General features: G+C 37.7%; 1 protein-coding gene and 2 long non-coding RNA genes across 5 annotated transcripts in view; 1 reads left to right on the plus strand and 2 right to left on the minus strand.

Moving 5' to 3' along the window:
- The window catches only part of unc13c (unc-13 homolog C (C. elegans)), a 168,279-nt gene that overhangs the window by 104,395 nt on the left and 49,424 nt on the right, over nt 1–14,460 (plus strand). For all 3 annotated transcript variants that reach the window (XM_008404760.2, XM_008404759.2, XM_008404761.2), the window contains one exon: nt 4,714–4,799. In XM_008404760.2, coding sequence (XP_008402982.1) covers nt 4,714–4,799 — 86 coding nt within the window. The remainder of the gene's footprint in view (nt 1–4,713; nt 4,800–14,460) is intronic.
- On the minus strand, nt 499–3,400 carry LOC103462160 (uncharacterized). The gene is made up of 3 exons (XR_533284.2): nt 1,835–3,400; nt 1,244–1,358; nt 499–1,149 (listed from the first exon to the last, which is right to left on the minus strand). It is a non-coding gene; the product is annotated as an uncharacterized LOC103462160 (long non-coding RNA).
- LOC103462161 (uncharacterized) lies at nt 8,693–10,968 on the minus strand. The gene is made up of 3 exons (XR_533285.2): nt 10,659–10,968; nt 10,506–10,579; nt 8,693–9,777 (listed from the first exon to the last, which is right to left on the minus strand). It is a non-coding gene; the product is annotated as an uncharacterized LOC103462161 (long non-coding RNA).

Genomic DNA, 14,460 nt, shown 5'->3' on the forward strand with positions numbered 1-14,460 from the left:
CTGCCAACAGAACAAGAAAATTTATCTTGTCAAGATTTTCTAAAACAAGAAAAAATATCTAACCAAGATAAACCTACAATATCTTAAAATTAGTGTATTTTTACTTAAAACAAGCCAATTTTACTTATACGAGTAAGATATATTATCTTATTTTAAGAAAAATTATCTCAAGTAAAGAAAATGTTACTCGACACTGAATTTCTTGAAATAGCGTAAAATTTTCTTATTTGAAGAAAAATGTTCTATGTATTAAGAAAATAAATCTCATATATTCTATTTGTATTAGTAAAATTGGCTTGTTTTAAGTACAAATACACTAATTTTAAGATATTGTAGGTTTATCTTGGTTAGATATTTTTTCTTGTTTTAGAAAATCTTGACGAGATAAATTTTCTTGTTCTGTTGGCAGATAATTTTTCTTATTTTAAGAAAATTATACCCTATTTTTGTACTTCTTTTTCTTGTTTTTGAAAGGGGACTTTTTGCAGTGATATACCTAAATCTAGTTTATTTTTATTGTTGCATTGGATTAAAATATATATTTTATCATAGCTTTACTCAAGGTTCTTATGCTAAGACAAAAATCCAAAAATTGATCCTGTGAATACTGGAACAAGAGATGTTATTGGCTTGCTGAAATGAAGACATGAGTTCAATTACTTTTAACATATTTATTACGTTTAAGTTTCACATAAGCACAATAAAACATGTCTACTGGTCAGAATAAAGTCTGGATGGGCATCTGATTCTGAAACAATCCTGTAAAATGACAGAACAATGAAGATCTGACACATCTGCCGCACTCATAAGATGCCCTAAGAGTCAAGCAAACCAAATTGTCCAAAGCAAAAAAAAAATCTTGGGATTAGATGTCAACAATAGGAGCTTCCTCCGCAATGAACTTCTTCCAATAAGCCATAGCCTTTTATATGTGGAAGTCTTGCCTCAGTTACAGACGCTGTTCTCAAGACATCTGTCAGCAGCACAGAGAGGAGTGGCCACAGACACGGATGCTGAAAGGTGTAGTAGTTGTGATGTCCTCCTTTCAGAAGATCAGGGCAGGCATGGTTCCAATGGCCAGTAGAAAGTTGGTTTCATGATCACCACAGAGCTGAAAAGTGGTCTTGTTTGAAGTTGTTGGGTCATCTGCTAAATGGAGCACAGACAGAAAAACAATCACAAAACAAACCACGTTTTAGGGACTAATCAGTGTAATGATGAATCAGTATCATAAATTTCTTACCTTGAGAATGTGAAGGACGCTGTCACTTGCATTTCCCAAAGTTTCTTGTAGATGGTGCAATACATGATTGGAGACGTGTCTGGCATAGGCTTCACCATGGCAACAGTTTGGTTTACTAAAAAATAAAACAAGTCTTATTTTAGTTCATGTGCTCAATTACAATATTACATGAATTCAAGATGGCAAGAAAGTTATTTTAATTAAATCAAACAAGGACTACTTAAATTCACTAATTAAAAATAGTGTTTAAAATATCCTGGTAACAGTGTGGAATATCTAACCTTGTAAACTCATTGCATTTAAGTTTTTAAATTACAGCACATAAAACACCCTCAAAGTTAGTGAAATACTAGGCGGAAATGCCCTTTAACCATTTCCCGAATGAGAAGCCACCTTAGCTATGTTAAAAAACGGAAGCTACCATGAACCCGTGTCGATATTATTTTTAAGCCACAGCTATTGTGGTTAATAACTGTTCAAAGCTCATATTATAAGAGCGGCTCTTTAACCGCGGATGAAAATTGGCATATCACGACATGCTAACTAGCTTCAGTTAGCTTATCTTAGAAAGACAGACAACTTTAAACTTACCTCTCAGTACAGCAGCTGTAGGGTCTATACACGTAAAAAGTCCTCCATCTTCATCCATGTCCAACCGAGATTAGAAAATTTGCCAAAAGAAAATCTTATAAAAGTACAGTAGATAACAGCTTAGTTAGGCTGTTACAACTGAATTAACCGTTAATCAGGGCAGTTAAATGATCTCTGGCGTTGCCGTTAGTGATGTGCGGATTGATACTGAAATATCGATTCTTTCGATACCAGAACTTAATTCTTTAAAATCTATTGTCAGATCCAAGGATCAATACTTTCAACACTTTAGTAATTTGAGATAATGTAGATTAACAAGAGCAAGTTAGAAAGTAACAAAATTATTGAGATCTTGCCTAAATGAAACGTTGTTAATGGGAACTACTTTTTCTTCCGCCTGGTAAGAATGTAATGTGTAAGGACGTAATGCCCAAGCGCAGCGTGCTGCTGACGCTCACTCACTCAGAAATGGACATGTTGACAGATTATAAAATAAGTGACATGGAGCTATTTCAGCTGCCATTTTATAGTAGTTTTAATAATTAAACAATGATGCACACTGCTAAAAAAAAATAAAGGGAACACTTAAACACTTAAGTGAACACTTAAGTGTTCCCTTTATTTTTTTGAGCAGTCTATTTAGTAGGGTTATTACTTTACTAATTTTCTTTTTTTTAGTTTGCAACTCCATTTTCACATGTTTTGTATATTTCTGCTGAGTTAAAATAGCTTATAGTAAACAAGATTGTTGTCTCAATATACTTCTGAGTTTAAAATGAGTGCATCAGAGTACATTGTGTTCTTTTTATGAAGCCAAGATATGGATTACATTTATTTTTTATTTAATTAAGAAACAAACTAACTGTCTTTGCACAAAGTATGGGATCTGTATTGCCAATACCAGCTTAAATTTTACTCGGTATTGGATCGGAAAGAAAATCTGTTGTATCGAACATTAATACTATCTCACTGACATTTTGGGCGCTTTCCCATTTGGATTGTATGATGTCATAAAAGGGGTTACAAACATGATGAATAAAATATTGTTCAAACTAATATTAGTAACTGATAAAGTAAGAATTTGAAATATAAACCAAAAGTTAAAATATTTATCATGACATTGAGCTAATCAATATTGTTGATTCTAATCTCATTGTGTGGAATACCAGCCATTTCAAATCACACATCAATAGAAATTTCATGACATGTCAGTAAGAGGTCCCACATCTTGCATCAAGAAGATCAGATTAAGGTCCATAGCAGATGGAAACATGCCAAGAATTATCTTGATATATAAACTGATATTGTCTCTGAAATTGTTGTGTTAAATGTCAACCGTTTAAATATTCAATTATAATCTCCAGTACACTCTGCCAACTTATACAAGAATATAAGTTCATGTTTTTTTTTTTTTTTTTCATTGACAATAACACAAAGGATTCCATTTGGACATAGTCTGTTTTAATTATCTGAATACATTTCATTAAGTATGTGATTTCGCTTTCTGTGCTTGAAATAAGAAATTTTTACTTATATAATATAAGTTCTAGACTTGAAGTTTGATAGGTAAATATTGATATTCTAGATTCTAGCACATATTTACTCATAATAAGTAATATTTTCTTAATATTAAGCTTTTATATCTTACTGAGATAATTAAGTACAAAAACACTTAAAATAAGAAAAATATTCTAACATAAATCCCTCTTGGTGAGAAAAATTATCTTGTCAGAAAGAAAACAAGAAAAATCTCCTTAATTTAAGATATTTAATCTTACTAAGATTTTAGTTTTTGCAGTGCACATATTTAGAATTTGAGTTAAGTCTGGCTTTTTATTGGGTCACTCCTTCCAACAACGGATTTGAGCGCTTCCATAAAAGGTGCACCGCTTCCAGTCTTCGCACGCTCTCCCTCAGCCAAAACGAGTTGCTACGGGCAACTCCTCTAATCAGCACTCCGCTTGACCGTCTGGCAGGTCAGTTTTTTTGTGAAAGGTGGAGTCTTGGTTGGTTTGAAGTCTTGCCGTCTTTCCTCACTTTTTTTAAAGAGATGCTTTGAATAATTCCTCTTGAGGGCTTCAGATATTAAAACGTCTCGTAACCTGGTTATACATTTGAATGCAAACGTACAACACAGTTCTCAGACCGCTGTTAAAACAAATGATAAGGTTGTGTTTTCTGAGTGACGAAATTTGAAAAGTTTTACGGATGTGAACACCGCTTACTGGCACTTTATGTAGACTGTAAAAAACAAATCTAATTGCCAGACTTTTACTGTATTTATACAGTATTTTACCATAAATTCTTTACTTGTTCTCCATATGACTTCTATTAAATGATTAATCTTGCAAGAGGATTTTGTTCTTTTTTTGGCAGGGGAGGGCATTTCGTTTGCTGTACGACATAACATAATCTCCATAAAAAAGTGAAATATTTCCAGATAAAATCACCATCTTCGGGGCCGGCTCGGCCATCCATAAATGTCCTCCCATCACTTCGCCAAGCCACGGATAATTAAACCGACGACATCTCGCATTCGAGCTCTGACTGGAAATCCATACACATTCAAAACAGATTACTTGCCAATTAGGCTGCCGCCGTCTCTGTCTCTCTCTTAACGCGTTGATGTTTCCTCCCACACTTGCTCTCACGCCTCACCGTTTCTCTCCCATTTACTCCTCGGCTCAACCAAAAGTTTTGGGAGTGGCAAAACGGGGGTTGGGGGGAAGTACACTGAGAGACAGAGCGACCAAATCCACTTCCACATCTGCTAAGATAGGTGGTGGAAAGTCGGAGGAAGGAGGGGAGGACGTCGGCGTCGTCCGGTGACCGTCACGTGGAAGCATGAGGCTGATTGGAATTTCTCTCCATCCCGACAGGTTTCCGCAGGAATTGAACGCGGGAAAAATCAGCGCCGAGATCATGTGGAACCTGTTTGCACAGGATATGAAGTACGCGATGGAAGGTCAGTAAATCTGTCAATCCGTTATCACGTGTGTATGTGTGTGTGTGCAAGTCTGATGGAGCGAAAGAATCGGATAAAAGAGCTCCACCGAATGGATGTTGGTCAGGAGTGTATTGTGTCAGCTAATTAGCAGCTTTACTGCCATCTCATTTCACTCAGCCCTGCTCCGGTTTGAATGTGCCACTCTGCTGTGTTCCCTTAATTGGCTGGTGCTGAGAAGTGTTTCTTTTTCTTGGCTTTGTCCCGCATGTGGTCAGCTTTACTGCCTATCTAGATTACACTTCCCCCTACTTATCGATCCCTGCAGAGAAAAAAGGAAACTTCTTTAAATCAAGAGAAACAGTTGATCAAAGGCACAGCAAAAAACTGATCAGATGCTCAGCTTTTTTCTGTTTCCCTTCCTGCGTATTTTTTTGCCTGTGTAGTCCAGCAGCTCTTGCAAATGGGGGAAAAAAAAAGAATCTGAAAGAAGGACCGTTTTTGTGCTTGATAAGGAGACATGTGTGAGATTTGTGTTGTTCACTTTAACCCGTGACGAGAGAGTGGCTTATGTGAAGCTTCAGTGCTTCCGGTAGTCATGACTCACGAGGTGTAAAATCTGAAAATGTGTGACAGAAATCCAGCAGCCATTGCAAACAGTTTCCCTTGCATTGTCCTGTGTGTCGTGGAGATGAAATAAGATATTTGATACACTGTAAAATGTTGAAACTTTTTCTTTCCTTCACCTTCTGAGATGAAATTGCATTCAACAATTTCTGTTTTAGGTCAGTCGGGAATACCGACGTTATTTCCATTTGCCTAATTCAAGAGGAAATACAGAGAATATTAGATTTTTTTTTTTCTTCAATGTTGGGAAATGTACATAAACTGATATTTCTATGCATTTGAACAACTTGAGTTTGCGTAGATAAAGTCACAGCTTTGTGATCTTTCATGTCAGTGAACCTTAAGCACACTGTATCTTGAGTCAACATCTCAAACACACTGCTTGTGTTTCTGTACAGTCTGCGTAAACACTGTTTTTGCTTCGGCCGTAGCGATTTAATACCAAATTCACCTTACATAAAATCCACTTTTTTATATATGCCTCGCTCTCATAAGCTTTGAAAGTTAAATATTGATTTTGTTTTAATGTCTCCATCCCAAAGAGAGCAGGGAATCAAACGCTAAATCTCAAAATGCCTTGCTGCTATGAGGGAGAGAGGGTGTTTCTTTTTTTGTCATGAGCGTTGACTTTAATCCCTAACTCCTACTTTTTTATTTTTTACTTATTTCCAAACCCAAACTCCCAGAAGTCGTTTGCCTCCTGAGTTCGGTCTTTTAAGTTGCTCACTTCTGAATGTAACTTTGTTTAACATGCAGTGTGGAGGTGGAAGGCTGAGCAGATTTATTAGGAGTTGAGCTGCGAATGAATGTAAAAAAGGTGTTTATCCAACGTAGATAGAAGATCGATTCTTCAGTATGAGCTACTAGGGTAACATTTGTGAAACTGAAATTGCCACTTTATGAGTATGAGCTTCAACATATGATGAATTACCATGAACCATGGCTGTCGACATGAATTTTGTGGCTTCACGAAGGATCGAGAATTCACATCGAGAAACTCCATTTTGAATATCTTAATGTGGCTAACGTAAATTTAAATCCTTATTTACATCTTGAGTGACTAACAACTGAGTTACTTTGACAGTTATTTTGTTCATGCTTGGTAAATCTAAAAACTGGCTATTTTTTTTACTGATCATTGTGAGGAGAGATGAGCAGAACTTTGAACCAGTTCTTTCTAATGTAGTTGTATAACAAAGAAACAAAAAATCGGTTTATACCCAAGAGCTAAAACCTTATCATCATTTATTTATTTCTCCTTAGCAACTCAGTTATTGAGATATACTTAATTTCTTAACGTCTTACTCAGTTATTTGACTTGCCTTGGAGAGTTGCTGTTTTTTGTGCTTTCTTTCGTACGCAGCGAAGTTCTGATTCTAGTTGCAGACCCAATTCAGAAGCCTCACATTTTGTTTTTACGAGTATCTTCTTCTGTTCTAAAGCCTATGATCCTAAATATGTAACAAGGATGCCTCATAATCATCTTGGAATATTTACAACTTTTTTTTTTTTTTTTAAGTCAACCAAGCCTATGCACAATTTGGAGACGTGTGCTCCACTCCACGGGTTGCCTTTCACATACTGACGTCTCTTCACGGTCGGCCCCGTTGTTGAACAGTATTTATTAGAATAGATTTATGATTCGCTCAAAATTAATTTAACCGTAATGTCCATAGCAGCCGTGCCACAGAGTGTGTTTAATCAATTTACTTTGATTGCTGCCAGCCTAGTGTGAGCTTGATGAGGTTGTAGCCTTGGTAGGAGGCCAGCGTAGCTAATCGCCACAGATAAGCTTCTGCTAACAGACACCTAGGAACAGTGTGTTCCAAGCCATGATGCCGCCACAGTAATAAACCCCCACAAAGTCACAGCAGATGTTGTGTGCACGCAGAAAACAGCAGGGGAACTCTCATTGTTAAGACACTGAGCTGTTAATGCACCCCTCCCCACCACCCCTGTACCCCGAAGACTTCTTTATGATTCTGCAGAGAACCCTAATGTTCCGGCAGACTCTTAATGTTGTGCTGACATCTTTGTCTGGCAGGAATTGGAGCTAGAAAAGAACAGAAACCGTGTTGCTTCTCAGAAAACCAAAACGCAGTTGGTGATTTGTGGGTTTGGTTGTGTTTGATTCTGGGTCTGGAAGATGTTCTGCTAATTGAACTCACATTTTCTTCGGCGAAATTAAGTTCACCCTCCGACACGCATCTGTGCCGACTGATGCCGGACAGAGAGCGTGATATTTGATGCCTTGATGGGTGCGTAGTGGAAGTGGCAGGAGCAGGTCTGCGGTGAGCGTTGATGTTCTTGAAATTGCTGTTTAAACCACCAGGAAGTGATTAGCAGAACCAAGCAACATGCTTGTGGTCGGCGCTCTAAGTGCTTTGGCTTGAACTACAGCGTTGCAACATTTACATGTCGAGAAAGCAAATGAGATGCTTATCAACCCCTACACCTGCCGAGTTTTCTTACAAGGTTTTAAATGTAATTCGCTTTAGGTTAGAACGAGAGGGTAGGAGTCAGAATGCAGATTACCTTCTTTTGCGTGTAATTTATGTGTTTTATGAACTCCAAAATCGGTCTGTGGGAATATTTTAGAGCACTTCTTGCTCCCTCTGCTGCCAAGCTTTATAAAGATGCTGATTTCCTTTTTGCAGCAGGACTTGGCACCTGCCTACACAGCTGATAATACCAAGACCTGCTGTAATGCCAGAGGTATGGAGTGTTATGCTGTAGAACACATGGACAGACGTTTCAGCAGGTAAACAGTTCAGTAGAAAAAGGTGTGATCCATTAGGTTTTATGCAATATATAGCTCTGGAAAACATTAAAATGATCAGTTTTTCTGATTTAACTTTTTATAGGTCTATGTTTGAGTAAAATGAACATTGTTATGTTGTTCTATGAACTAGTTACATGTCTCTGAAATCCACAGCAAAATGTTGTTTTTATTTGCAGAAAATGAGAAATGGACAAAATAGCAAAAAAGATGCAGTGTTTTCAAACCTCAAATAATGTAAAGAAAACAAGTACATATTCATTTAGAAATAGCAACACTAATGTTTTAACTCAGGAAGAGTTCAGAAATCAAGATTTGGTGGAATAACATGTTTTCAATGGAGGTCAGTGCAGTGGGCAACAATGGCAACAATATTTGACATGGGGTGTTCATATTTTTGTTCAGTGTATATTTTTTGGTCATACTGAATTTTGAATTTAGTTTAATTTGCTATAATAATGAAAATCTACAGCAGAAAGTATTATCTAGCGAGCTGACTGTCTATGTAATTTAGCCATTTAATTCAATTATAATGTATTAGGATGCAGGTCCATGTATAAAATGTGTACATTAATATTTTCTGTGATCCATAGATATGTATTTGAACATTTCTTGTTACTGTGCCACGTTGCTATTAGTCTTGGTTTCTAAAAGTACTAGATAACTTTTTTTCTGATTATATTGATGCAATACTCCACAGTGTTTGTGTCACTCACGCTGTTTTTGCTGCGGTTTATTTCATTCTTCTTGCAGATTTTTCGACCTCTACCACATGCGCCCTAAACCACCGACTGAGCGCTCTGTGCATGTTGCTATTGATCTCATGTAGTTGTGTTTTTGCATCTGCTTCTGAGCTCCAGCGGCCCAGCTTCAGAGCATTTTCAGCAAACGAAGCCTAATTGGTCTTCTGATTCCAATTTAAAAACAGCAACGCCTTCGAACTACTGATTGAAGCAACGCAGTGGAACAATTTCAAATTGCGGTATGATGTCCGTTCGCGTCACTTCTCTTCGCAGTCAGGGATTGTTGTAGAAATTACAGTAAATCAGTGACGAATAACACAGAGAAAGTGGTTGTAGCTCTCTTTTTTTTTTCTTTTCTCTCAGTGCATGTCTGAGTCAGGGCAGGAGAACATGTGACCACATAGGGTGTCTCTGACTGCTGTCACGGCAGGTTTACATTGTGTGTGTTTATGTGTGTGCTTGTGTGCGATTTGCCCAGAGGGTGTCCGCATTACAAAAGGAGATAAGAATCATAGATGCACTCAGTCACATATACCCTCCCTCTCGCTCCTTGAGCCCGACTCCTCTTTCCCTGCTTGGCCTCCTCTTGCCTCCACTTGTCATTGGCCCGGCGCGCGCCCACAGTGACACGTGCCAGCAGGAAGACATGACTGTCATGTTCCTCCGAGGAGCTCTTTGTCTGAATTACTGCTCATTTCTGGTTCGTTGTGCTTGGCTTGTTGTACTTTCGGGTTTTGATTTGTTGGTTACGGGGTTGCGTGCGTCTGAAGGACAGTTCGACGTCTCGTAAACCCCAACGTGACGCGGCTGCAGACACTCCGAATCGTATCGTCGTCTCCGCTGTGAAGGTCTTTTAAAAAAACAAAAAACCAAATGAACATAAAAATGTCTTGGCTAATTGAGTGTGTAACAATTATGGGCTACGCAGCTAACTGCGGCTACAAAAGCAGCATCAGAAGATGGTTCTTGAAGGAGCCTGAGGTGTGAATGAAGACACAATCACTGTTTTAGTTTTGGTGTTTTTGTATTGATGATTGGGGGAAAAAACAACAACAAACAATTACAAATACACAATGAGGGTCAAATTAATTCAAAATAAATAAATTCAAAAGATCAAAGTTCTTGTCCTTAGCTCGCCATCCTTTGCTCAGAAGWGGATCTGAGAATCTGATCCATCAAAAAAAAAACCCGACCTAAAAGGCCAAAAAAAACCCATTAGGCGGTTTATCAACAATAAGTATGTGCAAACACACAAATGCAATAAATATCAAATTCAAATGCAATAATTAAACTAAACATTTCAGTCAGGTTAAATTAACCATAATTTAAATAAACAACAAAAAGAATAATCATATTTCAAACTAATCCATTTAAGGTTAAAGTTGAAATCAAAGTTCACTTTCAAAATATCAATCAAGAGAAAATAAATTAACTCAAAATACTCAAGCAGTGTGAGGAAAAAGAAAATAAATATACTGCGCAATATCAATTTAAATGTAGCTACATCCTATTTTCAATCAATTTCATTACAAAAGTAATGAAATTGGAAAAGAAATCTTGCACAAAACTAACAATTACCTTTGAACTGAGAGTGCTAGACTGCGATCAGCTGTGAATCCCGGTGACGGCCCAGGCAACAACTGCCAACAGTTCTAATAAAACAACGCTCCAATGAGCAATCGAGCAAAATTTTCATGCTGAACAATACTGCTATCAAACAAGCAAACTCACCAATAGTTCAAATCAGTTGTTTCAGAGATTTGGGTGAATTTGCCAAGGAGAGATGATCAGCAAGACGCCAACAGCCAGTCACAATCACAGTGAAACAGGTAGTGTTCAAACTGCGCTGGAGGCGGGGCTTTAAATAAGTTGAAGAGTTTGGGGCAAGACAGGAAGTGGGCCCGTAAAAATAAAAGTCTGACTAATTGACTAATTACGGGTTACAAGTGCATGTTCAATGTTCAGAGGAAATAATGTACATAATGTGGCAGAATGTGATGCAGGTTCAACATATGGAAAGAAGAAAAGAACCATTGATCTGAATAACTGTTACTAATAAAAATATACATAGGGAAACTGTTTTTTTTTATTATTATTATTTTGTGAAATGACACAAGTCAGACTGGATGCACTTTTTGTGAAACATCACAATGCCGAAAGTTGAACTTGTGTAGCATACTTTGAAAAATGCCTGAAGCTAAACAAATTGCTTTACAGCTAATCTGAAACAAAACAGATCAGACAAAGAAAAAATACAATAAATGTTTAGATAGAAAACCAAAAACGGCGAGATACACACTGCTTTCATATTCTATTGGAATCAAATGCCGAGGTATAAAGACGAGTCTTAAGTCGTGATTTAAGCGTCTTTGTGGTCTGAGCAGCAGCAGCAGCAGCAGCTGCATTTAGTTTTGCAAACATCCGGTCACCTTTAGTTTTCAGTGTGGAGCTCAGAATATCTAAACGAGACGGGCCGCCTGACCGGAGCGCTCTTACGTTTGTGTGAACGTTGGGGAAGATCCATTAGGCCTAAACCAGACCGGGCCATGCTGCTTAAAACATTACAAGGAAATAAAAAGCCTGTGCAGAGATTCACTCAGACTGGAGAAATGTGTTCATGCTTTCTGGTGCCAGTTTGAAGATGAGCTGCAGAAATCTGGAATATCAATATTCACGTCTTGCTGCAGACTCTCAGTTGGAACTAGATCTAAACTTTGGCTCCTTCCTCTGCAAGTCGCTTAGTGTTGTAGGTTAGGTGCGACACATTGTCTTTGTTTTTCTTCTTTTTGGAGAAAACTATTGAAACTTAATATACTGTAACTTTGAAGCAGGGTTGGTGTTTGTGCAAAGAAGGAGGCAACAGACAGAGAGTGGGGCGGGAATCTCTAATGAGGCGCTGCAGGAGCGCAGGTTTCCCACAGAATTAGGGGGAGGTGGCTGCAACATTTATGAAAGAGAATTATTTTACATAAAAGGACTGCTGAAACAAAACCTCTAGAATACCTCTGTTGTGTTTGTAATCTCTGCACCACCTCCTGTTTAGAGGAGGTGATGAGCAGTGTGTGGTCTTTTCGCCTTTTGATCTGACGACCAAAATCGGAAGAACTTTCCCTTGTCCTTCTCTGACCAATGATTGGCAGATCAAATGTTGTCCTGCTCGATTTCAAGGGATTTTTTACCTCTTATGATATTGGAATGTGACTTAAAGATATATAGACTGATTGGCGTAGTCTGGGAAATTTTCCCTTAGCTTCATACACAATCTGACTGCGGCTGCCAGACACAGAAACAACAATCCTGCTTTCATTTGTTCTCAAAAATATTAAACCATTTCTCTTCTTGCCAGTCAATGGGGGTTTTTTGGGCTAATTGTAACATCGACAGCACAGAGTTCTTGACAATACCTTGACTTCACATAAATGCCTTAGTTTGTAAATCTTCTTTATTTAACCCTTTTGTTCTGAAGAGCCTTTTGGAATCAGTGCAATTGGACCCACATTTGGGGCGAGAGTTTTAAGCTAGTGCTAATCACTGAGTCTTTAGCATTTTGGCTTTTCTTTGACCCATTAAATTCAATTCAAAAATACTTTATTGAGCCCAAAAGGCAAATTAAATGTTGTTGTCACTCATATTAATTCAAGAGTTTTCAAATTGTATTTGTTTTTCTTTTTTTTCTTTTTTTTTTTACATTTTTCTTCCATTTAAAAGCTATTCATTGTTTTGAATAGCTTTAAATAAATATAATTTCTGACATATGATTTCCTCTCGTTGGTCAACCTTTTAATTAAAGACCGCTGTTTTTCTGAATAACACCTGGAAACAAACCATTTTACTCACATTTTCAGACAGAAGTGCAATACAGTATTTGCTGCCTTTGTCCTTAAATAAGGGCCACTGGTTCTCACTGACTGAATTCAATACCACTGTTATTTTCAATACTCACCTTTAAATTAACAATTCAGTGAGATCAAATCAGCAGCAGGCGTTTTATGACTGATGTTTTTTAAAGTACCCTATTATACTAGACGAGTATTTACCATGAATAAATATAATCTGAATCAATAACAGTGTGACTCATCTGATTAATGACATTCAACATTATTTTTAACAAACCTACATAACTGATATATTCTTAAATGTTTCCATGTAAATAAAGAGTGAAAATATAACAGTTATTAATTTTCTGACCATTTTTTATACAACATTCATTCACAAATCAGTTTCTTGTACTCCACAGTCATTCACATTTGTAATAAGATGCTGGTAAAGTAATTTAGACCAACAGGGACATTTTTGTTAACTCCCACATGAATAAATGTACAATGTTGACTATTTGAGTGACAATCTAAGAAATTTTTTGCAAGTGCCCCCTCTCAGTGGGGGCAAACTGGTGTTGCATTTTGCATGCAAGCCAGGCGTTTTGTCATGTATACACTTGTATTTACGGTAAACATGTAAACGCGTATATGTTGGGCTTGTGCATGTCTGGTTGCATGCGTAGTGCTGCGTTGTTCGCATTAAGACAAACGGAAAAGGAAAAGGAAAAAAAACCTCAGTGACCTGTTTACATAAGAGGGCACAAAAGACTGTCAGAGCGGCTGACAGAAAGCCTGAAGGAGGTGGGCTGGAATGGTCCTGCTTTGTTCCTCTGTAGGCATGTTTGTCTGCACATTTGTTCAAGCGTTCAGTTCTACATGAATGGATGGGAATAAAAAAAAAAAAAAAGGGAAAATGTGTGTACGTCTGTGCTGTGCATGCACACAAGCTCGCGGATCACCTAATGAAGTCTTTGATGCATCCTCTGCTTCCTGCTCCGAGGCCTTTCGAGCGGGTGCCGATGCAGAAATGGATGCTGCTAATTTTAGAATCTCTTGAATGTGTGAGGGAATGTGCAAATGAGAGAGGTAGCCAGGAAGACACAAAAAAAATAAAAATGAAAGAGGATTTATCGGCAACGGGGTGATGGGTCTTTATCAGAGCTTATTCTGTCGTTTGTTCAACCACAGTGTCACAGAGTGTGGCTGCTAGAGGAGCGAAATGCTGAAAAAACGAGGCGGTATGCAAGAACAGAGATTAATATAAATGAACTGGGAAAGCTTGCAGGACTTTTCATGAGGACAACAGATTGGGAACCACGGTCAGGGTAACTGCAGAAACTAGAAAGGAACAACATAAAACAAGATGTTGAAATACTGAGGAGGACTGAAGAGAGACATAAAAACCTTGTGAGTCTAATAAGGGGAATGCTAAACAGCTGAAAGAAAGTGGTAAGCACTGAGAATACACCCAGAAAGAGCTAAGTTACATACAATGTGTATTCAAACTAAAAGGAAAAAAAGCCAGAAGAAACTAGCTATTATAGCTAGACAATGTGGATAATATTCCCTGTGATGCAGGTAACTTTCACCATGGATACCTTTTCTGTGCATCTATTACTAAACTGCTTCACTGTCAGGTCTTTCAGGAAGTGCCTGTCAAATTCCAACAAGGATTGATATCCAAAATGACTGCTTTACATATACTTAGGTAAAAA

This window comes from Poecilia reticulata, linkage group LG3, assembly GCF_000633615.1.
Source record: "Poecilia reticulata strain Guanapo linkage group LG3, Guppy_female_1.0+MT, whole genome shotgun sequence".
In the NCBI taxonomy this organism is placed as follows: domain Eukaryota; kingdom Metazoa; phylum Chordata; class Actinopteri; order Cyprinodontiformes; family Poeciliidae; genus Poecilia; species Poecilia reticulata.